Source organism: Saccostrea echinata, unplaced genomic scaffold (genome assembly GCF_033153115.1).
Source record: "Saccostrea echinata isolate AGI-Se365-2 ecotype Australia unplaced genomic scaffold, CSIRO_AGI_Sech_v1 ptg000054l, whole genome shotgun sequence".
Classification (NCBI taxonomy): Eukaryota; Metazoa; Mollusca; class Bivalvia; order Ostreida; family Ostreidae; genus Saccostrea; species Saccostrea echinata.
Window position 1 is genome coordinate 16,235,131 of NW_026889803.1, and position 27,829 is coordinate 16,262,959.

Consider the following 27,829-nt stretch of genomic DNA (forward strand, 5'->3'; position numbering starts at 1 on the left):
AAACAGAATTATAGTCTAATGTAATAATGAAAACAAGATGTGTTTATGAAACACTGATGCCCCCATATAACAGCTCAAGGCCAAAGTTAAAGTTTTTCAAATGTAGATCAAACTCCAAGGTCAAGGTCAAAACTTTAAAAATGCTGGAACCTCAAAAAAGGTTTTGTCACAAGGAAAACACATGTGAAATATGAAAGCCTTAATTAGCATCAACCATTCAGAAACTATGGCAAAGGTTAAAGTTTTCAAAAGAAGGTCATACTCGAATGTCAGGGTCATGGGGTCAAAAATATTGGTACCAAAACAAAAATATAAGTCAAGTATGAAAGCCCTAGTCCCAATCATTCAAAAGTTATAGGCAAAGTTAAAGTTTTTAAAAGGTAGGTCAAACTAAAAAGTCAAAAGGTCAAAAAATGTTGGCAATCAAAGAAAGGTCTGGTCACATGGAATGCACATGTGAAATATAAAAGTCTAAGCACCAACCATTCAAAACTTGAGGTTAATATTTGTTAAAATTTTGCAAAAGTAGGTCAAACTCCAAGTTTAAGATCAAGATGTCAAATATGTTGGTACCCAAAGAAAAGTCTTGTCACAAGGAATACACATGCAAAGTATGAAAGCCCTAGCTCCAACTATTAAAAAATTATTGGCAAGGTTAAAGTTTTTGCAAAGAAACAGATTAACAGACAAATAGACAGATAGATGGAAGGACAGACCAAAAGCTAAATGCCCCTGAATCTTCAGTTATGTTCATAAAACATGCCATTCATTTGTAGGTACCCAAGTAAAAGTTTTGTAACAAGGAATACACATGTAAAATATAAAAACCCAAGCACTAACTGTTGAAAAGATATGACCCAGGCTAAGAGTTTTCAAATGTCAAATTCTAAGTTCAAGGTAATGAAGTAAAAAAAAATGTTGGTACCTAAATAAAGGTCTTGTCAGAAGAAATACACAGGAAAAATGTGAATGCCCTCACACCAACCTTTCAAAAGATATGTCCAAGGTTAAAGTTTTCAATAGTAGGTCAGACTCCAAGGTCAAGGTCATACAGTAAAAAAAGTTGGTATCCGAAGAAATGTTTTGTGATAAGAAATAAACATATGAAGTATGAAAGCCCCAGCACAGATATAGCCAATGGTAAAAGTTGTTTAAATGTAGGTCAAATGCCAAGGTTGAGGTCATGAAGTAAAAATTATTGGTACAGATAAGGTCTTGTCACTAGGAAAATACTTTTATAATATGAAAGCCCTAGAATCAACCATTCAAAAGTTGTGGCCAAGGATAAAATTTGTTGAAGACAAACAGGAGACGAACAAGAAAAAAACTATATGCCCCCAAATCTCCAATTATGGGGCATTTAAAACGGTGATGGAAATACCGTTAATTGCTCAGTACTCTCAGGTCTGATATCTTGACCTTCAAAATTAGTATAATTTTTCCATTCTTACCCTGCATATGACTTTCCAGTGGTTTTCCATGGTTACTTGTCTCAGAGTCTATGAGAAAATAGCAATCAGAATCAAATTTGTCATTTTTTTCTAGTGATCCAGGTCTTAATTTACCTACAACAAAATGAATCTCAGGCTTTTCTTTGTGCATTATATCCTATTACAACATTAAATTTCTAAAGTAACTAATGTAGAGAATAGTAATATATCATCTGCTGGTAGATAAGGATTCAACAAACTTTACTTTTTTGACTTTGATATATGACCTTGAAAATCAGTAGCACTCTATCTTTAGATCCTTGTATAAAAGTGAAATAGTGATGCATCATGCATTTTCATTCTTCAATTCCAAGGACTCGCCATCTAAATTTAAGTTGGATTCAGGTGTTGAATTAGATATTTCAGTTTCAGTAAATCTTCGATAATGCCATATTTATTTCCAGTTTTAGACTTACCTTGTCATGTGAGGTTAGAATTTGATGTCCACTATTCCTTGATAGGAGAGTTGAAGACTTGTTATTCACATTATTGCCTGGTTTAATGCTCAGAGTGTGTGTCTGTCATCTGAACATTTAAACCCAAGCAAAACTGTGAAAACCATAAAATTCTCGCTGATTCTTTGCAGACACTAGAAATAAATATGAATTAACATAAAAGATATGTTTTACAGTGCACATACTTTATACTATATATTTAAAACAAATCAATGAAACAAATTTTGATGAGAATATTTTTACTTTTGTTTGATACAACATTTACTCTATTTAGGCCACCTGAGTCACTTTATTGACCTATTGCTATCTGTTTTCATCTGTTGTTGTGCATCTGGCATCAGTTGTGAACTTTGAGCTTTTTTAGCTTATTCTCTGGAAGCAGCTGAACAAATTTCATCCAAATTTGGTATGTAGCATCTATGGATTAAGAGGAATAAAAATTTAGAATTTCATTTCTTCCTCGCAGGGGTCAGAGAGGTGTGGCCAAAATCATCAAAATGAATATAATCTTAAAAAATCTTTTTCTTGACTCCTGGGCTTCAAGCTGTCAAACTTTTGGCATGGTGATAATGAGCAATTAACCCTTTACCAAAATCATTAAATTCATGACCCCTGGGTTCAGAGTCCAGGTCTCAGGGTGGGGCCAAGTTGATTATATTTGAAAAATGCATTATATCTGAGAAAATCTACTCCTTTACTCCTGGACATCAAGGAAGCAAAATAATTGCATGATTTTTATGAGCAAAAAGCCCTCTACCAAAATTGTGAAATTAATAACCTTATGGCTCAGGCCCCAGGTTTGGGCTTACATGTTACATATTGCAAATGCAATATATTTTAGACTGTCTTCTTTACTGCTGCCAAACTGTTTGCATGATTATTATGATCAATGAGCTTGAGCCCTTTATAAAATTCTCGAGCCCTTTATCAAAACTGCAAAATTCATGACCCACTTGATCCAGAGCCCAAATCCCAGGGTGGAACTATAAGTGAGCGCCATTTGTAGACCATGTGTCAGTAGATAGGTTCTGATATACAACACAAAGCAAGTTGTATAGGTGTTGATGAATAATTTTAATAATCATATAATATACAAGAAAACCTGAAATAAAGTCATAATAATTAATAAACATTTACAAATCTTTAATGACTTTACTTTTAATTATAAATATAATTAGAAATATGTCTTTAAAATAATTATATTTACCATAAACCATTATTTACTGTAAATCAGCTACAATATTTAAGATACATCTATCCCCGTAAAGGGTGTAGCGCCGAGTGTGCATGGAAATCATTTAGTTGCGGGAAAGTTAGCAGAAAGATATTAATAGTAACAGAACTGGTCAAACCGGAAATGGTCAAATACGTCACACCTAGTAATCATAAACACTCACACGTGGACAATCACACATGACAACACAAACGTAAACACACACAATAGAATAATTATAAAATAAAACATTGAAACTGAAACATTTAATTACTTACACTGGTTACATTATTGCTGGACATCTAGCAAGAAAACTTTTTGTTCCCAGATCTTAATCAAATGTCTCAAAGCATTTTACCTGTAAAAATGTTTTCTATTCATCATCTAGGAACAAACTTCACAAATATGATGATGAACATAGAGTCCTCATCAAACTGAAAATTCATATCACATGACTTCAGAGTTCTAGTTTCTGTCCAGGACTGATTTGGTTGTATCAAATGAACTCAGATGACTGTCAAGGTCCATATGCTGCTTATGTACTAATAAAATTAAAGCAGGGGATATAGTATCATTTTTTTAGCCCCCCTTCCTGTGAACTTGAGGTTTCTGCTCCATCTGTCTGTCTGTTAGTTAGCCTGTTCCAATTGATTTTTCTAAACAGCATTAGTCTATCAAGATCAAGTTTGATTTTGTTCAGCTACGATGATTTTTGAGAGTTACAGCCAATACCAGTAGGGGACTCAGTATTGCAAAAACTCTGTTCCTCCATACATATAGTTAACTTTTGCATTATTTGCTGTATGGGAACTTGAGATGCACAACTGGCTGGCTACTTTGAATCATGTGCAGAACCACCATTATCATTGATGAAAAAATTGTATGGACACTAAAATTCAGCTTTCCATGCCCTGGATCATGAAGGCTTGTGATCTAGCCTTAGGGAGGCGAGCCAAATATTCATGTTAATTACTGTGGAATCATTTAAATTCAAGGGGGGTCAATGTTCTTGGGCAAGCAAAATTTTATTGGATCATGGGGATGTACTTTCATTGGCAGCTCATTTATTTGGTAGATTTAATTAATCAGTACGTTGACAAAATAATTGTTCGTGGGGATGTAAATTCGTGGGTAAGGGTTACCCATGAAATCCACGAACATTGATCCCAAGAACAATAATGATTCCACAGTACCAGTAATTTTTTTGGGGAAGATGATTATTTTATGCCAAATAGGGCATTAATAAGAATTTAATATAACAAAATACAGTATTCATACTAGGGTTTATTTATTGCAAGATATATGCATGACTATGACAGTTTCCTCCCTTATGTTTCCATTCCATTTTATTGTACATACTAATTTCTTTTTTATAATAAGTAAAAAAAATTTTTTTCTTTTTTTTAACATAATTTAGCTTCTGTTGTCTGCCTTGAATGCTGATGTTATTATTACACAGTTGATTATCTTTAAATTAAGTTTCAAATGTGTTATAATTGTTTTGCAGACAAGACCCTTATGGCTCTTCCAAGTTTGGAATAGATGTAATGAGTGTGGCTCTGAACTCAAGACTTAATAATCAGGTTCAGTATTTTCAAATAGCAAAGCATGCTGATGCTCAGAATTTTTATCTGTATTCAATAAAACACACTTTATTAGTGTCAAAACATAAAATTTTTGTCAAAGTTTGAATATTTGATGAATGTAGAACAGCGGTAACTTCATTAGATAGTATGTTTGGTAAAAACCACTAACAGTAAAGCTGGGTTATAAAGAACTTGGTTACAAGGAAATCTCAGTTAAAATCAATTTTTTTATAAATCCCATAGGCTACTTTTCACTAGGTTCCTTATATGGATATATAGAGTCTTTGCTACAAGGAAGTAAAATTCCAGGTCCCAGTGACTTCTTTATAACCAAGTTTTACTGCATTTCCTGAAGTATTCTCCTGTTATATTTTGAGAAAAAATTTGTTTAAAGTCTATGCTCAATGATTCCTATACTTGTAAACTATAAATCAACTATTATCAGTGACAATATAAACATTTATTTGTGCTTCTAAGGTTTTGAAATTAATCAGTGACTATTACTGTAGATCACTTAATATTCGTGACACTTCATTTTTGCGAGATAGTCAATGTCTCTTTATTAGCAGGACAAAATTTTTACAAATTGTGGTTATTGCTCTATAGCATATAATCATAAGGATTACTATTATGCGTGAGAATGACATTTTCGCAAGCACACTATATTGCGTAATTATGCGAAAAAAAAGTTCTCGCGAATAAAAGGTGATTTACAGTAATTTAGCATCTGAGAAAATATTCTACTTAAATACACAACTTAAAAAAATTATTTATGGCAATATATATTCAGAAGTAAAAGAAGTAGAGATTAGTAAATATTTCTTGCAAGCAAACAGAAGTTGGTTTACAGCAATTCTTAGCGACAATTTTACGTTTTGCAGCTGTTACTATAAATAGAATAATTTGTCATTTCAATATTTTATTTAAAGGTAATCCATCTTCTTATAATTTTTTTAGTAAATATTTCTTGCAAGCAAACAAAAGTTGGTTTACAGCAATTCTTAGCGACAATTTTACGTTTTGCAGCTGTTACTATAAATAGAATAATTTGTCATTTCAATATTTTATTTAAAGGTAATCCATCTTCTTATAATTTTTATCCCATTTTAGTAAAACTGGTACACATGTAGATACATTTGTACATACAGAAATATTATTTTAGTTGCCAATGTGTTACCTTGACTTATATCAAATAAATCTTTTTTTTCCCATGAATGCGGACCCTGAAATTTATATGAAATTTGATATGCTACTCCTCTCTGTCTGTTTAAATATAAAAAAAAATGTTAAATCTTTCAAAGAAAATTTATAAAAGAATATAGCTAATGTCACAAATTTACCCCCCCCCCCCCCCCCTCATTTATCATACATATACCAGAAGAGCTACAATTTTGTCAGAGACTTATAGTTGCATGGTTATCAAAATCACATTAAAATGGCATAGCAGTTTACTTCTGTAAATTATTTTGTTCTCTTTTACTTCTTTTAACTTTTTTACTAAACTGTAAATTTTAATTAAGTTAAAATAAATGGTGCACAATAGATATTGTTCTATTTAGCACGTTCTTGTTAATATAATAAGTAAACTACAAAAGTTTGTTGAACATTACTAATTGGGACATAGAGTAAAGACAAAATTCTTACCACCTTATGCATTCCATACAAGTGCCCAATCTACATGTTTCAATGAATAACAAAATTCTTTGATATGCCTTATTATAAAATGGGAAGAAAAAAAAATCATCAAAAAAATCCATTTTTAAAGTCTGATTTGAATTAGCAAAACAGAATCTGCCAGGGATAGTTAACGAAGGTATAATGACAATCTTACCTGCTCATTACACCTGCTTGGCAGATATTAATCACGCATCTGTGTATCCAATTTGTAATTTTTGATTTCAAGATTGCGGAGAAATTTGATTTATTTTGTCTTGTTAGGAATAAAATCATGCTATTTTGTTGAGAGTGGAAAAAAATTCTTAGTATAGATTGATTTTAATTTCAAAATAATTCCAGAAGTGTGAATTATAAGGTGAAAAAACCTGTCAGAGTCCTTGATTCTCCATGTGTTGTGCACTGTCTGTACATCTCTCATTTGTTCAACTTCTTAGCTGGAAACACTGGACCAATTTTAAACAAATTTGCCACAAAGTGTCCTTGGGTGTTGGAGATTCAAATTTGCTCCAGTGGAGTGATATGTGGGTCCATCTCCAAAGGGAGATTATTAAAAAAATTGTCAAATTTTAAATTTACTAGCATTAGCATCTTGCTTAAGTTTACTAGGTTATTTTGACTTGACATACACCTTTGGAAAGTCATTTTTACCATACATTTTGAATTTCCAATGGAAGATGTACTCTACATGTTTTTTTGTTGTTTTTCTTTTTTGTCAGTTTTTATTTGTTTCACACAGTGTGTCATATATAATATTTTATTGAAAATTTCAGTGTATTCATTATTATTTTTTTAGTTTTTAGCTCACCTGAGCCGAAGGCTCAAGTGAGCTTTTCTGATCACATTTTGTCTGTAGTCCATCTGTCTGTCCGTCTGTAAACTTTTCACGTTTTCGACTTCTTCTCCAGAACCACTGGGCCAATTTCAACCAAACTTGCCACAAAGTATCCTTGGGTAAAGGGGATTCAAGATTGTTCAAATGAAGGGCCACACCTTCTTCCAAGGGGAGATAATTAAGAATTCGTGAAAAATTAATGGCATCATTAAAAAATCTTCTTTTCAAGAACCACTGTGCTTCAAAATATGAAACTTATGTGGAAGCATTGTCAGGTAGTGTAGATTCAAGTGTGTTCAAATCATGACCCCTGGGGGTCGGGTGGGGCCACAATGGGTGATCAAAGTTTTACATAGGAATATATAGGAAAAATCTTTAAAAATCTTCTTCTCAAGAACAGCAAAGCCATGATTGGTCATATTTACATGGAAACATCCTCAGATAGTGTACATTCAAATTTTTTCAAATCATGACCCCCGGGGTAGGGTGGGGCCACAATGGGCGATGAAATTTTTACATAGGAATACATAGTAAAAATCTTTTTTAAAAAAAACTATTTCTTAAGAATAGCAAAGCCATGATTGGTCATATTTATATGGAAGCATTCTTAGATAGTATACATTCAAGTTTGTTCAAACATGACCCCTGGGGGTCGGGTGGGGCCACAATGGGTGATCAAAGTTTTACATAGGAAAACATAGATTAAATCTTTAAAAATCTTCTACTCAAGAACAGCAAAGCCATGATTGGTCATATTTAAATGGAAGCACCCCCCCCCCCCCTGAACCATGTTTATATTTAAACTTTTTTAAACTTTTCAACCTTTCAAGACTGAACTGATTTCTGCTTTTTCCTAGCCATAGTGCTCAGGCGAGCGATGTGGCCCCTGGGCCTCTTGTTGTCAGAATAAAATACACCTGTTTTAAAAACAGGTCACATTTAGAAGGGAAAAATGCATGAGACACAGAATATATAAATAAACTTTCAAAATCAAAGGAAAAAAATGAGATAGAAATAAATTAGGAACCAGGAAATATCTTTAACATTATATCCATGGTATTCAAATTATCTTTATTTGAGATATTGAGTTTGACTGTATAAATTATGCTTTTTTCCCTATCTCATATACTCAAATTCCCACCAGTTGAGCTACAGTTTCTTCCGAACAAGAAGTTTAAATAATGCATGTTTTTACACTGCAGAAAGTCTACTCCCATACCTGCTGTCCTGGCCTCGTACTGACTAACTTAACCAATGAGATTTTCCCCATGTGGATCTGGTATATTCTGCTTCCTTTCTTTTTACTCGTAAGTGCTTTTTAAATATCTACATGTATTATACAATATCTACATATATTATTCAATATCTTCATGTTTTTTATAATATCTATTTGTATTATAGTACAATACAATTTACTGAAGTCAAGCTTGATTCTGCTTTATAATGTAGTTGGGGGATCTGTTATGTGTAATTATACCCCCTGCTCCGAAGGAGAGGGGGCTATACTGTTTTACCCTTGTGTGTCTGTCTGTCTGTGTGTCAGTTTGTCTGTGTGTCCGTGTGTCTGTCCGTAACAATTTTTTTGTCGCAGTTTTCTCAGCAACTACTCATCACAGAAGCTTGAAAATTTAGCACAATCTTTGTGTAGGCATGCCATATGGTGGGATGTATTTTTGTTTAAATCAGATGTCAACTTCCTGTTTATCCCTGCGTCTGTCCGTACCAAAGTTCCGTCACAGTTTTCTCAGCAACTACTCATCACAGATGCTTGAAATTTTAGCACAATCTTTGTTTAGGCATGTCATATGGTGGGATTCATTTTTTTTTAATCTTATGTCAACTTCCTGTTTATCTGTGTGTCTGTCCATACCAAATTTCCGTCACAGTTTTCTCAGCAATTACTCAGCGAAGATGCTTGAAATTTTAGCACAATCTTTGTTTAGGCATGCCAAATGGTAGGATTCATTTTTGTATGAATTTGATGTCAACATGAGAGGGTATATTCACATCAAAGCAGGGGTATTACTAGTGAGCATTCGCTCACAGACTTCTTGTTTTACTAAAACAAACTTTATTTATAATGAATCAACATTGTTTGTCCCTGTCACTTTGCTATATGCGTCTTTTACTGTACATGTTCAAGTCTTGGTATGCCATTGTGCCAAAAGAGGGAACATTATTTATGTAGAAAATAACAAAATAAAAGATACAACTGCAGCTGGCTAACACTAAAACCAAGGGAAAAAAGCCAAAAAAATTTTAAGATATGAAAAGATGACATTGTTGCAGGTGAATTTATAGTTGATGTATTAGTTCTCCTGTCATAAACTTCCTTTACGGTGGTGCAGGTGGCAAGGATGCATGTTGAACATATATTCTTTGCATGTACATAGAAGGAAAAATGAAAAAAAATCACATTAAGTCGTAGATAGACCAGAAAAGCTTGTATATTGACAGTTTCTTGCCAATTTGTGTCTTTGATGTCAGTAAACAAGGATTCCCAATTGCTACTCCATTACAATTTTTCCTGATATGACTGAAACTCGGTAAACACAATTCTGTTTATTAGTTTTTAAATTTGATGACTAATATTACATGTACTTCTTTGACCTTTGTACTGCTTATGTCAAAGGACAAGGTGCGTTTGGCGCAAAATTCGGCCCCGTGTCAAAATTAAATAATATTCCTCAAAACTCTTTGAGAGAGTATATTTTTTCTTGAAATTATCAATATATGCATGTACAAAGCTTTATTTTTGTTTTATATAAACGTAAAGGTAGCATAGTTTACGATAACGTTGCGATATTTTGACGTTGCTTTATGCGACGTCATGAACAAGAATTCAATGTCATGTTTTAAAATAAATCCAGCTTACATGTATATTCTATTATGCACTTTAATTAAATCTCATTTTCATGTTTTTTTTTGTTTTGTTTTTTTTGTTTTGTTTTGTTTTTGTTTTGTTTTTTTTTTGTTTTGTTTTTTTTTGTTTTTGTTTTTTTTTTGTTTTGTTTTTTTTGTTTTTTTTTTTTTTTACATATTTTATTGACAATATGTCAAAAGGATTGGACACAAGTTCTAAAAACTTAGATAGTCCTCTCCCACAAAAATATAATGCATTTTCATTTTCATAAACGTACATTTCGATGTATTAGTATACATGTGATAGGATATCGTGCTTTCTAAATTATTTTTCATAATTAAAGACAAATCTTTAAATCAGTTGGTATGGCTGGCTTCGAAAATTTTTGAATCATTTGGAAAAAAGGGGGTGTACATGTACAGTACATTTTTAGCGGATTTCTCACTTTCCGCACCTCGCATTGGCACAAGCAAAGTTATTGGCTTTGTTTGTTAACTTGACGAACCGTAATTGCCAAGCTTCGTGAAAAGACTTAAAGACCGTTAGACTTTTTCTTGGATTTTGATTGCAGGTGTTCAAGAAAATGAATTTGTGTGTAATGATATGTCAGTATGACTCGCAAGATTTTGGTCTTCCTGCTTATCTGCATTATATTTAAAAAAAAACACACAGTTTACTTCTCCGCAAGTACTTGACATTGCTTTTCTGTGGATTGATTTACAGAAGTTTACCTGTGTATATATTATAATATTTTATTCATTCCAACATCGAAGTTATCAGCTATATTAATATCATTTTTTTTTTTTTAAAAATGCAGCTTGTTCCGACATGAATATATAAGGATCTACGGGTTATTGAACAGACAGCATGTTTTAACGATGTTTTATACGTGTTGACATATACATCTTCACAATGTCAAAGTTTTGTGATATCGTTTCTCTTCAAACCTTTATAAATAGGAAGGATTTCACAAAACCTTGACATTGTGGAGATGTATAGGTTAATGCGAAGATGACCTACAATATACTTGGTCTTTTAACGATGTTTAAGAGACTTTCACATTAATTCATCCCCGTTGTAGACATGGAGCTAAAGGTACTACCTGGTTCTTAGAGGATTTCGCGGAAAAGAAAAAAAAATACTAGTACTTCACGGTGAAAAAGGATTTTTCGCGGAATAGCAATGTCAACTTGCGGAAAATGTAACAGCACAATTGAGGAATTTTCTGTAATTTTTCCCAGAAAAGGGAGTGAGGTATTCCATACCAACTCAAAAAAAAAAAAAAAAAAAAAAAAAAAAAAAGATCGACCCAAAGGAGAAAACCTTATTTTAAAAAAAAAAAAAAAAAAAAAAAAACTAATCCAAACCTGAAAAAAACCTATTTTGAAAGGGGGGATGTCACTTTACCTTCCTACATATCTTACAAACTTTACAAAGTTTTTTTAACCCTTCCCCCTTCATATTTTTGGTATTTTACTATATAAATTTTATAAAAGTGGTGGATGTTGGGGTGCTGATCCCTTACTACTTCCTCTAAGTAATCGATACCTTTGTGATGACAACTTACGCAAACGTATGTTTTAAGGAAGCTCTAAACACCAATTAGGAAAAAACATTTTTCAACTATGAGAAGATTTTATCATATAAATGTGTACATTATGAACTAATCTAGTTCATTTCAAGGATAAAGTGCCTGCCTTAAATTATTTCCCCAGGAAAATTGTTCAAAGACAATCAGATTTCACTGTTGTTTACTTATATCGGTAATCAATATGTAAATACTGTATTCAATTACTTTGGTGTAATATAATGTTAAGAATACCTCAATTTAATATAATTGTGAGCCTAAGTTAACCCTTGAAAGTAGATGGCCTTTTGTTTATAACAAATAGAGAGCAATATTAATTCTATTTTGTAATTCGGGGGAAAGGAAGCAGACAGTACAGTTGATACATTTTTACATGTTTATGGGGGGGGGGGGGGGGGGGTCTATTCAATGAGAACTTTGATTACATGAAATATATATAGTTCCTGTATCACATTTTGTAGGCGTAGAAATTAAAGCAAAATAGTTCTACATTCAGTCTATTGATAATTAATTAAATGATTATTTGCAAGATGACAAAAATTAGAAAAGTAAAAAAAAAGTTGACGTGGGAAAAGTATCATTATGTTCATCGTGGTGATGAAATTTCAAGTAAAACTTTACCATTTACACATGAAGGGGGTAGGTTAAGATTTTTTCGACATGAAACATTTTTTCCAGTTTGAATCAGCATTGAAACTACGTGCCTGAACGTTACGTGTGGATAAATTGAGAGTATAAACAGGTTAAAGAAACAAAATGTACACAAGCAAAAAAATCTCAAACGGGGGGGGGGGGGGACGCCCGGCACTCCGTTGCTGGATCCGCCTTTGAATACATGTACGTACTGAATTGTAGATATTGATATCCAGGAAGTCATTATTTCAATAACCAATGGTTAGAACGACATTTTCTACAAATTCCGGCACCGTGGAAACCATTTCACAATAAATCCGATGCTTATACACCGAAAATACATTTATTAGATAAATCATTTTCTATGTTCTATGACACTCTGTTTATATTTTATTTTAATTTGTCCCTCCAGTTGAAACAATTAACAAAAATAAAATCAACTATATTTTCTATGATCACTACATTACATGTACGAGCCCCGTTCGAGAATATTTCACTTATGCACAGATATCAGTGGATATATAATTATCATTTATTAGCAAAGATTAAAATGTTTTAGTATACAAGTCAGAATTTAAGTTTTGCATGTGCGCGCAGATAGGCAATACATTTTCGGACATTAATACAGGGGCCCGTTTTACAAAAGAACTTACGACTAAGACCAAAAACTTTAGTTGATTATAAAATTTTGCAAAATTATTGATTCTGATTACAATTGCTAGCGTAAAAGTATCATTCTACATACTTGTTAAAAAGATTAAAACCATTTTCTGTTTAATGTAAATTAGAAAGTTATTAGCAGAATTAAATTTTGGTCTTAGTCTTAAGTTCTTTTGTAAAACGGGCCCCTGAAGGATAACAAGCAAACGATGTGATTCTTGACAATCAAAGGGAAACACTTTTTTATCCTCTGCCATTCGTTCCTTCTATCCTTCTATATTATGTTTCTATATACAATTCATATAGATCTGTCGATCTACAGTAATTACAGTAATATTAAGAATATAAATTAAGAGAAGCAATTGGACACGACTCCTCCCCCTCCGATATCATCACTCAAGTAGTAATTATACCCCCCCCCCCCCAAGTTTATTGTTTTCTTCTCTTTCTTTTTTTACATTATGTAAATATTACATCAAACCTTTATTTAATCGCTATTAAGTACATAAAATGCTATATATTACCCTTTTTTGACCATCTCGAGAAATGATGTGACCAAAATACATTTATGTGATATATATATGGCTTTACGGGTATTTTTTTATGGAGCTCTTCAAAAATGCTAACTGAAGTCATTGATAAAACATTTATGACAATCTAGATTATGTTCGGAACTGATCTACATTGCACATATTTTATACTGAGAGGCGCATTGTTAAATCTATTGTGATATTTTGCCAATTTAATTGTCTTCTATCTTGGAAACTTAGGCTCTAATTTTCACTAGAATCGCTCAAAAAAAAAATAAATAAATAAATAAAAAAAAACAATAATGATAATAATGTCCTTGTACATGTATATGGTCCATTTTCCCAACAGGCCAAATAGATCGGCGAAACCATTGTGACGTCAATTTTCAAAAATGACGTATATTGTTTTATCATGTTCAGCTTGACATGAATATGGACACAGGCACTGGGTAATGAATAAACTAGATGTAAGATAATATTTATACGACAAGTGTAAATACTGCATTTTTTTCTGAACTGCTACTTTTTTCAACCACCTAACGTCCAGATATATAGTCTAACTCGGACCACTGTCGCTTAGTTTGGGAGCGCGGAAGTGAGATGCTATACTAATATAGGCCCAATGTATCTGAATTCGAACAACGTGTAAAGAATTAATACAGACCAGATCTTCATAACATTGATATAATGATTTCATCCTTTATATTAAAGGATTTTTAGCGATACGTGGCGAGGTATATTCTCAATATTATTTATATCTAGCAAAACACCGTCGAATGCATGTGTATTGCATGCTGTAAAAATGAACACATTTTTGAAAAATAAACATGGTCCGCACAATATCACCATCGTAATTTTTTGCATGTAAAATGCTTTCAAATCGATGCTTCATTTGTGAAAATTTCAAAGTGGTGATATAATGCGGACCTATCGAAAAATGCTTTTAAGTCTCTGATTTTTAACGATTTTTCCGGAAATACGCATTCCGTGCATGATTTGACCACGAATAAACAGTATACAGGGAACACATTCTCAAAGTTTGGGTTTATTTTTTTAACAAGCATATATCCATCCTTTATTTTCAATGTAAAGTTTTGATTCAGTGTAAACTTTAATTTTTAGAAATTCACAGGGCCAAATATTATATCAAATGAACCTTGTCCTTTGTACTGGTGTATAATATGCTGAACATTCTTTCCTAATGGATTACTATTTGCCAGTCCTTTGGTTTAAAACAAAATTGTAACATGAAAAGTATATATGCTGTATATTAAATCAATTAAGCCATTGATGAGTGGTGTTGCCATTGTAACTTAACATAGGATAAATTGATCATTAAGCTCCTTTGTGTCAGATTTCAATGATAAATGTTTTCAAATTTACAAATACATGTAAATGTAATAACAGTTATAGTGGAACTTTTGTCTTTTAAGATTCCTTTGTTATACTTTGAAATTTTATCTTCCCTAATTGAACTAATGGTACATGTACTAAAGATGAACAAAAAGTTAACATGGATATTGTGCCTGTCTATTTGCAGATGAGAATCTTTGTAGCTAACTTTAACATGACACCATACAATGGTTCAGAGTCTTTGGTAAGTACAGTGTATTCAAAAGTTAGTTGATAACGAATTATTTTGTCAATGATAGAGTATCACGGCCAGGAACACATTAAGTTCCTAGATAGTACCGTTGTCAGAAACCTTTAAAGTTAAGCACTGAAACTGGTTCGTTGTCATGAACATGCAGGTGAGGTTATGATAAAATCTGTCCGGTGTCATGACTTGAGAAGATAGACTGTGAGAAGTTTTCCATTTTCTAGGTTAAATTATTTATAACAATGTATGAAATTGCAATGGGAAACAGGTCTGACACCCTGTTTGGTGTTGTATGAATTTCAGCTGTTAAAAAGAAGTAATAAAAGAAGAGTTTGCGTTGGTGACATTAACCCTGTTGAAATCACTTGTGGATTTGATTCATTTTCCTACTGAGATGTTATATTTTTCGTAAATAGAATATATAATATACACACCAATTGGTGCAGACAGTATCAAGACATGTTGTAAGCCTTTACAGAAAAATGAGAACAAATTAAAACTGAAAATTTTGATTTATTTCATTTTTTGTCCGTTGTCATGACAAGATACGAAAATTCAGTCCGTTGTCATCGGTCCGTTTCGCTACTGTACTTTATACATTACGAAGGACGATCTTATGTTGTTTTAGGTATTGTTAAGCATGCCATCAATAAGAGGAGTGTGACGGTACATATTGTCGTTTTGTACATATTGTCGTCGGCGACAAAATGTACCTACTGTGACTGCACATATCGTCATCCATCGGTACATATTGTCGCCGGCAACAATTTGTACCGAGACGAGCCTTTTCTTCCTCCTACGTAATGAAAGACAATATGTACAGTCAAGCATGGGCAAGTTTTGTCGTCGGCGACAATATGTACTGTGAACATTTGCACATTTTGTCGCCGATATATTGTGTTGAATATTTATTAAGGCTGGCTGAAATTAATCCTACGTTTAATGTCACCTATAAACTTCAAAACCTATGAGGGCGGGAGGAAAAAATTAAACAAACAGAATTTTCAAACAAATGAATCGTTACTCATCTACATGAATTAAAATACTGTAAATATTTGTAACCATATACAGACTCTTGGTTAAATAATCATTTTCAGTAAACCTGTATCTTTAAATGATAGACTGATTAGACTCAGCTCAAATATACCTCATAGAGGGCCCAAGTATTGTCTATCTCTATGGAATGTAGTTTTAGGTGCTAAAAGTAAGAGCAAACCGGAAAAGAAACATTAAAAAATGTGAATTTGTTTGTTTTTTCAAAGTGCCAATTTCTCTGAAACCTACGCGCGCAGATGACGTTAAACATAGAATTAACTTTGGACAGCCTAAGGTCATGAAGAGAGAGAGATTGACACACATACACAGAGAAAGAGAGAGAGAGACAGACAGACAGATGGATAGACAAAGTGTTTGGCTGATAAATAAGTAAACAAGTTGTATTTCTTTAGCATTACTCGCAATACTGTAGGGAGAAATGGTGTTGCTCAGAAAATTGTGTTCAGCATTGGTTTACTTGACTATGATATGTCAAAATACTGTAGTTCTTTAGATATCTGAAAAATCAGTCTATTCTTTTTTCTCATTATATATACATGGATATTAGATTGAAAGTTATTTTTCAGTAGTAATGTTAGGCCAGGTAAAATTAATCTTTAGATTCTCATCCCCGCCCGCCCCTCTCAAAGTGCCCCGCCCCGTTGTTTTTTATTTTGCTTTTTGGGTGCCAAACATATTATTTTCATGTATTTTTATTCAGCAAGAATCTGGGTCAAAATTTAAGAGTTATCTCCCGTCTGTATTAAAACTCGCATGGCGCTATTTATAGCAAAAAACTACGTGAAGAATGGAGAAAAATCGGCAATAAATGCAGTTTAAATATGTAAGGAAAGAATAATTTGTCGGTAAAGAGAAGGCAGAAAAACAAAAATAACATATAAACACATCTAGATACCATCACTGGCATGTGCAAGTTTTTAAAGAGATTTTAACCAAGTAAAAACAGACGAAGAAAATGCACATGGTCAAGTTTTAAATAACGATCTCCAGTTGTATGTGATTTTGCATTAAAAAAAAAAATAATAAAACACCGTCCAAAGACTTCAGAGAATAATAGTGCTAAGGAAATGTTAAATCTTAAAACTATTCAGGCCTAGGCTTTTCAGTAGAATATTTCACAGATTTACACAATCCTGTTTTGCAAATGTGATATATTTTAATGTCGAACATGTCAAGTCTCAAGAACGATTGAATGTATGAGGACAGTGGAAATCTGTGATAAATCACACAGAAAAGAAGGGGTTGTTGGTAAAAATATAAGGTATTTGGGGAAAGGTCGATGAGAAAACATGCATATGCAATTTATTAGGATGCAGCACCTCATTTTGTTTGGCGTGTGCCGTATTTGTGTACTTGATAATTTGTTAATAAAACTATAAATATTTTATAACAAGAATCTTCTGTAGATATTTAAAAGAATATGAAAACAATAAAATCTATTCATATTTGCATTCACATAATGTAAAAATTACGTGTAAGAATGTTTTGTTGATACTTTCAATTATAAAAAATAAAAAATAAAATCCGCCCACCCGCCCCAATATTTTAGCAAATTAGGATGAGAATCTAAATTTTAAATTTATGTGGCCTTATCTGGAATTCATTTTTTTTTTTGCTTAATTCTGGTACGAGTGCCGATATAATTCATTTGGTGTAGGGGTTGACATTTTTAGCTCACCTGAGCTGATAGCTCTAGTGAGCTTTTCTGATCACATTTCTTGTGTCGTCCGTCTGTCTATCGGTAAACTTTTCACATTTTCAGCTTCTTCTCAGGAACTACTGGCCAATTTCAATTTCAACCAAACTTGCCAGAAAGCAAGATAAAGGGAGTCAAGTTTGTTCAAATTAATGGTCATGACATCTTTCAAGGAAGTATAGTTAAGAATTAGTGTAAATTTAGTGACATCTTTAAATAATCTTCTCAAGTATCATTGTGTCAGAAAAGTTGAAACTTACGTGAAAGCTTTATTATAAAGTGTAGATTCATTTTTATTCAGATCATATCTGGGGAAGGGTGGGGCTACAATAGGTGATCAAAGTTTAAATAGAATATTTAAGAATAACTCTTTCAAAATTTTCTTCTCAAGAACTTCTGGATCAGAAGAAATGATACTTATGTGAAAGTACATAGTGTACTTTTAATTTTGTAGATTCTGGCATGAAAAAGATTCCACACTTCTTAATGGCCCTGAGTTCTGAGAATAGGTCTAAATTTTTGGCCCTCCACCAGCAAGTGGTGATGTTTCCTTATGAGTGAAAAATTTTCTAGAGGGATATTAAAACAACAAACAAACAAACATAAAGAAATTCAATTTTGTTCAAATCATGACCCCCATGGATAGGGTGGGACCATAATTGGTGATATAAGTTTTACGTTGGAATATACGGTATACAGAAATTCTTTAAAAATCTGCTCAGTAACCAAAGGCTGATCTAGCTGCGGCGCATACTAGCTAGGATGCAGGTTCCTAAGAGAAAATGAATTGAAAATAAAACATCGCAGAATAGTAAGCACGTTCGTGTGAGCTGCTTTAAGAGGACCCCTAGATTCAATATTATCTGTAATATGATTTGTATTCTTTTAAATTAAGCATATATTTGATCATTTCTGTTGCATTTTATTGATTTACTTGCATGTTGAGAAAAATGACACCGGACCAGATAAACTTCACATGTACTGACAACGGACTTTTTGCTTATAAATTGCGATTTCTTAAAACATGTTAGCTACAAAAGGCTGTCAGTTGCCTAATACATTTTAAATGAAGTTTCTCTTCATATTTTAAAATAAAAGTACCATTTCGATGAATTAAATATAAGAAATATATAATTTTCAAGCTCACGATCATGCTCTCACACATGGGCATGTGATCGCAAACCACAACTCCTCAAAATGTATTAAGGATATCAAATAGATAAATCTTTGTATGGAATACTGAATGTTGTATCTGTTTCCCAAAATTCAAATTTATTCTTAGAATTTGTCAAAAACGTTAAATTTTAGGCATTATGTATAAATTCTTGTATCTTTTGCATGACACCAGACGGATTTTATCATAACCTCACCTGTATGTTCATGACAACGAACCACTTTCAGTGCTTAACTTTAAAGGTTTCTGACAACGGTACTGTCTAGGAACTTAACGTGTTCCTGGCCGTGGTATGACATTTACTATATTTCATGTGTTTATTTACCCCTAATACAAACCACAAATGCTTTTGGTTGCACATACATTCAAACCTTGTTATCTTGAACTCGATGGGACCAAGATTAAATAATTGAGATATCCAAGGTTTTAAATTACAAGGTTCAGAAACATAAAGAAAAAGTTGTTGGGACTACCAACTCACTTCAAAATATCCCTGGTATTCAAGATATTAATGTTTGAGATAACGAAGATCAGCTGTATATTTGTCTGTACAGAAGAGTGGAAGACTAACTTTGACCTCTAAATCATGCACTGTACTCTAGATCAGACAGAAATTTTATATTTAATGAGGTCAACACTTCATGATGGACCCAAGCCATAACTGATATTTTCAGAAAAGAAATGATTTATTTAAAATGTTACAAAAATTGACAAATTATCTTTTCTGTGAATTGCTCTTATTTATTATCAGTTAATTATTTCTTTTGTTGGATGAATGTAAATGGAATCTATGTGAAGTACAGTCAAGTCAAACCTCGTTATCTCGAACTGAATGGGACTGAGAAAAAACTTCGAGATATCTGAGGGTTCGAGATATCGAGGGTAAAATACTCAAGAAATATGTGGTTAGGACTTCCCAATCACTTCGACATATCCATGGTATTCGAGATATCCGTGTTCGAGATACCGAAGTTCAACTGTTTATATAATTAATTATTATCAAATAAAAATACTTAAATGATTTTCTTAACAGGTTTGGATATCTCAACAGGAACCAGAGAAGCTCGATCCAATGACGAGATATGAGAGCAATACCTCCTTCTTAGGAAAAAGATATGTGACATCAAGAAAGGTGTGTGGAATCAGCATTAGTTTTAAACATTCATGGTGATTGCATGTTTAAATTTTCTAAAATGGGACAAAGGTGTTAATGAAGTATTTTTACAGGTCTATAAGTATTCTTGCATAATACTGAATCCGTCATTGTATGACAGACATGTAAAAAAAAAATGATCATAATTAATCAGCTTTAGAACATGTAAACATCAATTATTTTACAGAGAAAACATTATTTTTCAAAGGATCCTAACTATTCAATGTTGAAACTAGCAGATAATCAATAGACACAACTCATGTTATTGTCTGAAAACCAAAGATTCTTTTAAATTAGCTTGTGTAGTATCTGAGACAAACTTCATTTCACCAGATCTGCAGCTGCTGCATGCAAAATTTAAAAAAGGATAGAGATGCTATATTTTTTATAGCAGTTTAAATTTAAAGATGGGACTTTGATGTCTTCTTGGTTTCTCCTTTTTAGCTCACCTGAGCTGAAGGCTCAGGTGAGCTTTTCCAAAATTTGTCCATTGTCTGTCTTTGACATAGACATGTAAACTTTTCACATTTTCGTCTTCTCCAGAACCACTGGGGGCAATTTCAACCAAACTTGCCACAAAGCATTTTTGGGTTAAGGGGATTCAAGTCACTTCAAATGAAGGGCCATGTCTCCTTTCAAGGGTAGATAATTATGAATTAGTGAAAATTAGTGAAAATGAAATGGCATCTTTCAAAAATCTCAAGAACCACTGGGCCAGAAAAGTTGAAACTTATCTTAAAGCTTCAATACAGTACATAGTGTTCATTGAAATTCGTCAAATCATGACCCCCCACCCACCCCCCACCCACCCCTCTGAGGTCAGGGTGGGGCCAGAATAGGATGAAAGTTGTGAATGGGAATATATAGGAAAAAATCTTTATAAACCTCTTTCTCAAGAACCCCTGGGCCAGAAAAGTTTAAACATTTGTAGAAATCTTCATTACATAGTGTACATGTAGATTCAAGTTTGTACCAATCATGACACCCAAAGGTAGGGAGGAGTCACAATAGGTTATTAAAGTTTTACATAGGAACATATAGGAAAAAGTCTTTTAAATTGTCTTCTTAAGAACAGCAAATGCATAATTAGTCATATTGATATGGAAGCATCTTCAGGTAGTGTAAATTCAAGTTTGTTCACATCATGACCCCAGAGGGTAGGGTGGGGCCACAATGGACAATCAAAATTTTACATAGCAGGCCTTTCAAAATCTGACAGTAGCTGGTACTTTTACCCAACTGAAATCATGATTGTGCTGGCCAAAATATTTATTGAATAAAAATTTGATAACATATTTAATTAAATATGCTTCCACAAGGTACCTTCTATTTTTGTGAAAGTAACAGCTGTTCCTAATCTTTTTGACAGCCCTGACATAGGAATATATAGGAACAAGATGTGTTAAACTTTATGAAACACTGATGTCCCCATATGGCAACTTATAGCAAAGGTTGAACTTTCTCAAAGCAAATCAAATATGTTGCTACCCAAAGTAAGGTCTTGTCTCGAGAAATATACCTGTGAAATATGAAAGCCCTAGCAGCAACCATTGAAAAGATATGGAAAAAGTTAAAGTTTTTCAAAAGTAAGTCAAACATCAAGGTCAAGGTCAAATGGTCAAAATTAATGGTGCCCAGGGAAAGGCCTTCTCACAAGAAATACGCTTGTGAAATATGAAAGCTGTAGGTAGCACAAATTGTTCAAGAGTTATGGCCAAGGTTAAATTTTTTCAAAAGAATGGAAACGCCAAGGTCAAGGTCAAAGTTGTTGGCATCCAAAGGAAGGTCTTGTTACAAGGATTACATATGTTAAGTGTGAAAGCCCTAGCACGAACCGTTCAAAAGTTATGGCCAATGTTAAAGTTTTCCAAAAGTAGGTCAAACTCCAAGGTCAAAGGGTCAAAATTGTTGGTATCCAAAAGAAGGTCTTGTCACAAGGATTACATATGTAAAGTAGAAAAGCCCTAGCACAAACCATTCAAAAGTTATGGCCAGGTTAAAGTTTTCCAAAAGTAAGTCAAACTCTATAGCTCCAACCAATCAAAAGTTATGGGCAATGTTAAAGTTTCTGCGGACAAACAGACAGACAGACGGTTGGACAGGGCAAAAACTATAACCCCCCGAATCTTCGATAGGGGCATAAAAATCCTTAAAAATGTTCTTAAGTACAGCAAAGGCATGATTACCGGTAGTTATATTGGAAGCATCCTTGGGTAGTGTAGTTCATTCAAATCTTGATCCTCAGGTATAGGGTGTGACTACAACTTGGGATCAAAGTTTTACATATCCTGGAATATATTGGAAAAAATCTCCTGATGTAGAATAGCAAGCCCATAGTAACCCAGGTGACCATTGTGGCCCATGGGTCTCTTGTTCATACAATATAAGAGGACACTTGCACATTCCTTCACTTTTTATAAACTTTATTCAAATTTCAAAAATAGATACATTGTTCTGTAGATGTAAAAATCATTTCTTCTTTGGTACAATTTCAAGTGCAATTTGAAGACACTCATGAATTCAAAAAGTAGTAGGGCTACAGTCTCATCACAGACTTCTGATTGGACAGTTTTATGTTACTTTTTTCATGTAATTTTATGTTTGAGAAGGGTGTGGACATTCACACCTTTGTGGTAGAGATCTATTTAAAGAGGCAGTAGTATTTAGAAAGGATCTTACATCTCACTAAAAGGTGTTTGGCAAGTAACTGAAAGATTGATGGTATAAATTCTGCTGTGGGCACTTGATGTTGTGTCCCGTGTCCTTAGACAAAGGCACCTAATATGTGCCACCTATCTGCATGTCTCAGTCCATGCACCCACATGATCTGAGTAACAGCTTAAATACTGTCCCATCCAGGGGGAGTTAATAACTCTCATCCACTTAACACCATAGAAACCGGGTACATGTATAAGCGCTGGCCTTGTGAACCTCATGACTTGAAGAAAAACTCTATTTTAACATGCATGCTAATTTAAGCTATACCAATATGAGCAGGGCTGGTAGAGTATAGTGGGCAGTTTCTACTAGGGAACCTGTACATTTTGGCAAGTGTGTTAGTTTTTAAATTTGCTCAATTAGTTGAAGTGCCTGGCCTCTATGTACAGCCACTACAATCTTGAATGATATGCTACCCTAGCCATAACAAGCATTAATTCATACAGTGCATTCAGTATGACTTAGATATCTAACCTAGCAGCTAGGCTAGTGGCTATGGTCTTGAATGCAGCCCTGGTATAAGCATGATAAACTAGTACATATGTATATCTCATATGTGAGCTCTGTACATGTTGTAAATATGAATATTTTATTTTCTTTCTGCAGCTTCCCATTGAAACAACTACTTGTGACCAGTTGTTTGAGAAGTGTGAATCCATGTACAAAATGTTCAAAGATGGGCAACCATTGGATGACTAGTTCCAGTTGGAAAATATATACAGTTATAAGAAATTAAACATTCAATCTGAGCTGTGTTACCACTGAGTGCCATTACAATACTAATTTGTGAAATCTGAAGTTCAAAATTGCTCAATTAATTTACATGTACATATATTTTGAAATATATTTATTCTGATAAAATGCTTTTGTTTTTCATGTATAAATTAAGGGTAGAAGACTAGCATGAAATGTGAGTTTGATGATATAGAAGAAAGCTAGGACAATATTTTTTTAAAATTTAATTTTTAAAAACTGCTTTTAAGATACATATTTATAATTTTTATGTATGATTATTTTTACTTTACAGTAAGGCAAGCATTCCTTGTACAGCTATGCATTATTAGGTCACCTGTGTCACCCAGGTGACCTACATGTATTGCTATCAGTCCTGTTTATCATTCTATAATCACGACCGAATCTTCTGTCAACATTCTAACATTTTCTTCTCCTGTAAATTCTTTGAAATTAATTAAATTCTGAATCAATTTCCTCAAGACTTGGTATATAGCTTCTATTACTTGGGAGAAACAAGTGAATCCCCCCCCCCCACCCCCCACCCTCCTCTAAAATAAAAGGCTGAGGGCTGGGACCAAAAGTATCTTCAAAATTTTTCTTTTTTCCCTGGACATCTAGCAGGAAAATTGTTTGCATACCTAATATTAATGATTTATGAGCCCTCTAAAAACACGACCCCTTACTGTAGGGTTGGGCTGAGCTAAATTATAAAATGCAATTTGTTTAAAAAATTTTTCTTTATCTGTTGCCATCCACAAAACAAACTCTTTTATGTAAATTATATTGAATAACATGCCCTTTAACAAATTGCAAAGTTCATGACTGTAGGCTCAAGGGTTATAACCACATGGAGGGTGGGGATTAATTGATATATCTTGGAAAATTTTGCTTTTCTTGAAATGTATGCATGATTATACTGAGAAATGATTCCTTGTAAATTATTTTTAGATTCGTAGCCTTATAATTCCCAGATAAAGTTGATGTTGGTCTTGTATGAAAAATGCAAATATATCTTTGAAAGTATCTAGTAGACAAAATGTATATATACATGATTACATGTTTTACCGGTAATGAAAAATGTGGCCTTTTATCATCATCGTGTCATTTGGACAAGAACAGAGTTTTGCGAAAGTTTGAAATTTTTTTTAAGGTTATAACCTACTGATAAAGACATATTAGAAGCTTGAATAATATGTAAGCTGATTCTAAAAATTATATAGTCTGAAACTTTGTATATTTTTACAGAGAGGAGTACATTGTACATGGCAAACAGATTTTTCTTCTTGGCAAAAGGTGGTCGTCTTGTTAATATGGCACATGTAACACTTATGATTCTCAGGTGACTGTCAAGGCCCATTGGCCTTCTCGTTTAAAATTTATTGTTTCCAACTGCACACTGCAAAATGTATGTGTGATATAAAGAACTGTGATATCACATGTATTTTTTTTACATACTACATGTACATGTACATTTTTAGGTCAATTGTTATTTCACCTAGAAATAAAGTCATGAAAATTATAACTGGTTTGGTTCTTCTTCAGCAATGAGAAATTTATTCTTTATCTTGGTTTCTCATCCATAATGATATATATATGTATGTAATATTATTTGGTAGTAATTGACATTTTTGAAGAGTTTTCATTTAAACACTGAAGAGGGAAATTCCACTAACATATAAATCAATCACCCTTATACATGTATTTAGTTAAATAATGGGTTAACCCCAGATTATTCTGGTATTCCCTCTCAACCCTCTGTTAAGGGAGGCACCCCAAGCCCCCTTCTACTTTTTAAATGTCTCCAGCTATTTTAATTCTTAGGGACAATCCTGATAGATATTTTTGGTCTATTTGGAAGAGATACAAAAGCAGATATTTCAGGAATACATATCATCAGTCCTTAAGAATAAATAAAACAAATTTACTTTTTTTTCAGAAATAAGCAACAAGTCGAAAAGATTTTTGTTCATATAGATAATAAGAATAACGCTTGCCAGCAAGAGTAAATGAAGAGATTTACAAGATTTTGTAATAATGTCATGTGTGCAAACATTTGAACATACAGAAAATGGCACACTGCAGCCTCAGATTTGAACTCGAAAGAAAACTTACGATTTCTCTATATTTTAGAAATTTATTATTCTGTCATTTTTATTCAAAATCAGTCAAAAATATATACCAACATACGCATCAATTTTGTGTTTGTGTTATTTATGAAGATCAATATTTCCATGAAAACTTAATAAGTTTTATTCAATTTAAACAGTAGAATGTTGCATTAATATTTAGGTATAGGCAATGAAAATTTTACACCACAGTCAAATAATCAATTTTAACGTATCAAAACCAATCAGAAACATAATGAGTATTTTACAGGCATTCATAGTTTATCAGCATGTGAAGATTGTTTATGTTTGTGCTTTTTATGCTTATGTTTCCTAGAATTAACTTTCAATTCATTTGTGTCTGTCTTGTTCAAAATGCTATCACTTGTGTTTTTTTCCACCCAGACTCCACTAGAATCATCTACTTTTACAGTAATGGGTTTTTGCTTTTCATACACTTTGCCGTGTTTTCTCATTTTACTTTTACGTTCAAATTCACTGTCACTTTCTCCATACTTTTTCCTTTTTCTCTTCTTTTTGTCTTTTTTGTCTTTCTTCAGTTGACTGGGCTTGGAGGCAGAAGACTGTGATCTTTCATCTGACTTTTTCTTTCGAGATTTCCAGTCTGATGACCATTTTTTAGACTTTTTTGATTTTCTTCTGTTGTGCTTTCTGTGGTAGTCAGAATCACTGGAAGATGAAGAGTCCGAAGAAGAATCAAAGACGAGAGCTTTCAACTGCTCAAGTCTGAAATTTAAAAAAAAAATATCTGATCACGCTTACACCAAATTATGCAAAAAATTCTTCAATAAGTCTTGCTTCAGAGTCATAAAAAGATATTTAAACAGAAAAGAAAAGCCCTTGCATGTATAAATGTTTTTTTTTTTCTGGAAAATCAATTTTATATATAAATTAAGAGGAGTAATTCATGTGCATGTCTTATCAATTTAAATCTAACGATTGCTAAATGGTGCATATATATATAAAGAAACTTATTGACACAGACAACAATTTTTGATGAAAGATGAATTGATTTAAAATTCATGCTTTGCAATAAAGGAGGAATTCATGATTTACAGATGTCCATGTGTTCTGGAAGTGTACAATGTACATGTATCCCTTGACCCTATACTTGCATCAATAATTTACAATTTGTCAGAGTTGAGACTTTATTACTTAGCAATGAACTTAAAATCAATATTTTTTTAAAATACGGGAATATACACAATTTTGAACTGGTGGAATCTCTTTTATTCTCAGTCTGACAGACTCATTTCAACGTGTTAAAATGACTGATTGCTTTGTGAATGCAATTGTTTAAAGCTATATATGATGTATCTGAGCTAAAAAATAAAAATACGAGATTGAGTGTAGATAAACATGATATATATTACTTACGTTCAAATTAAAATTTTCATCGATCATGAGCTTGAATAACCTCATGTTTCCATAGTTAAATTGACTCTAAACTGTGGTCTGTTATTTAAATGCAGAGTTGGTAAATAAATCGTTTATTGTTTTAAATTTCTAATATCTTTGAAAAGTGATTGATTTAAATTGTGTAATTTACAGGAAAGTCCTATCTTTATATAAAGTAATGAAACAAATAGAAAGATCTTTTAATTTTAGTTAGTCTGAACTTATAAAAAATACGCCATATATGACTTTAATTACATTACCTTTCTGACTGTTCTCTTTTTCTTTTATCTTCTATATATTGTTTCATTGGATCCTCATGATCCTTAAAAATAGAAACATGCACATTGTTAACATGGTAAATACTACCACAACTAAATTAACACACACATCGATATTCACATTGATTCATGCATCCTCACAAGCCAGGGGTCCTGAGTCAACACGTTGCCGTTGGACCCCTGGCATATTTCATTCAATATTCATGGGCTTGCTTCTCTCATTGAGAAGCACCATTCAAATTAAAGCTTTCATAAATAGTTAGATAAGGATTCAGTTGACACCTCAAATGCAAGTGTTACAAGCTGTTTTTCATAGAATGGCTTAATGTGATTGGTTGAGAGATAAGAAAAACAATAAAGATTTGTAA

General features: G+C 32.8%; 1 protein-coding gene across 1 annotated transcript in view; it reads left to right on the forward strand.

The window, feature by feature from the left end:
* Positions 1–27,829, forward strand: part of LOC133204665 (uncharacterized) — a 48,260-nt gene that overhangs the window by 9,886 nt on the left and 10,545 nt on the right. The window contains exons 6-12 of the mRNA XM_061340412.1: positions 4,666–4,741; positions 8,456–8,560; positions 15,068–15,124; positions 20,087–20,185; positions 23,531–23,622; positions 23,952–23,955; positions 26,446–26,509. Coding sequence (XP_061196396.1) covers positions 4,666–4,741; positions 8,456–8,560; positions 15,068–15,124; positions 20,087–20,185; positions 23,531–23,622; positions 23,952–23,955; positions 26,446–26,509 — 497 coding nt within the window. The remainder of the gene's footprint in view (positions 1–4,665; positions 4,742–8,455; positions 8,561–15,067; positions 15,125–20,086; positions 20,186–23,530; positions 23,623–23,951; positions 23,956–26,445; positions 26,510–27,829) is intronic.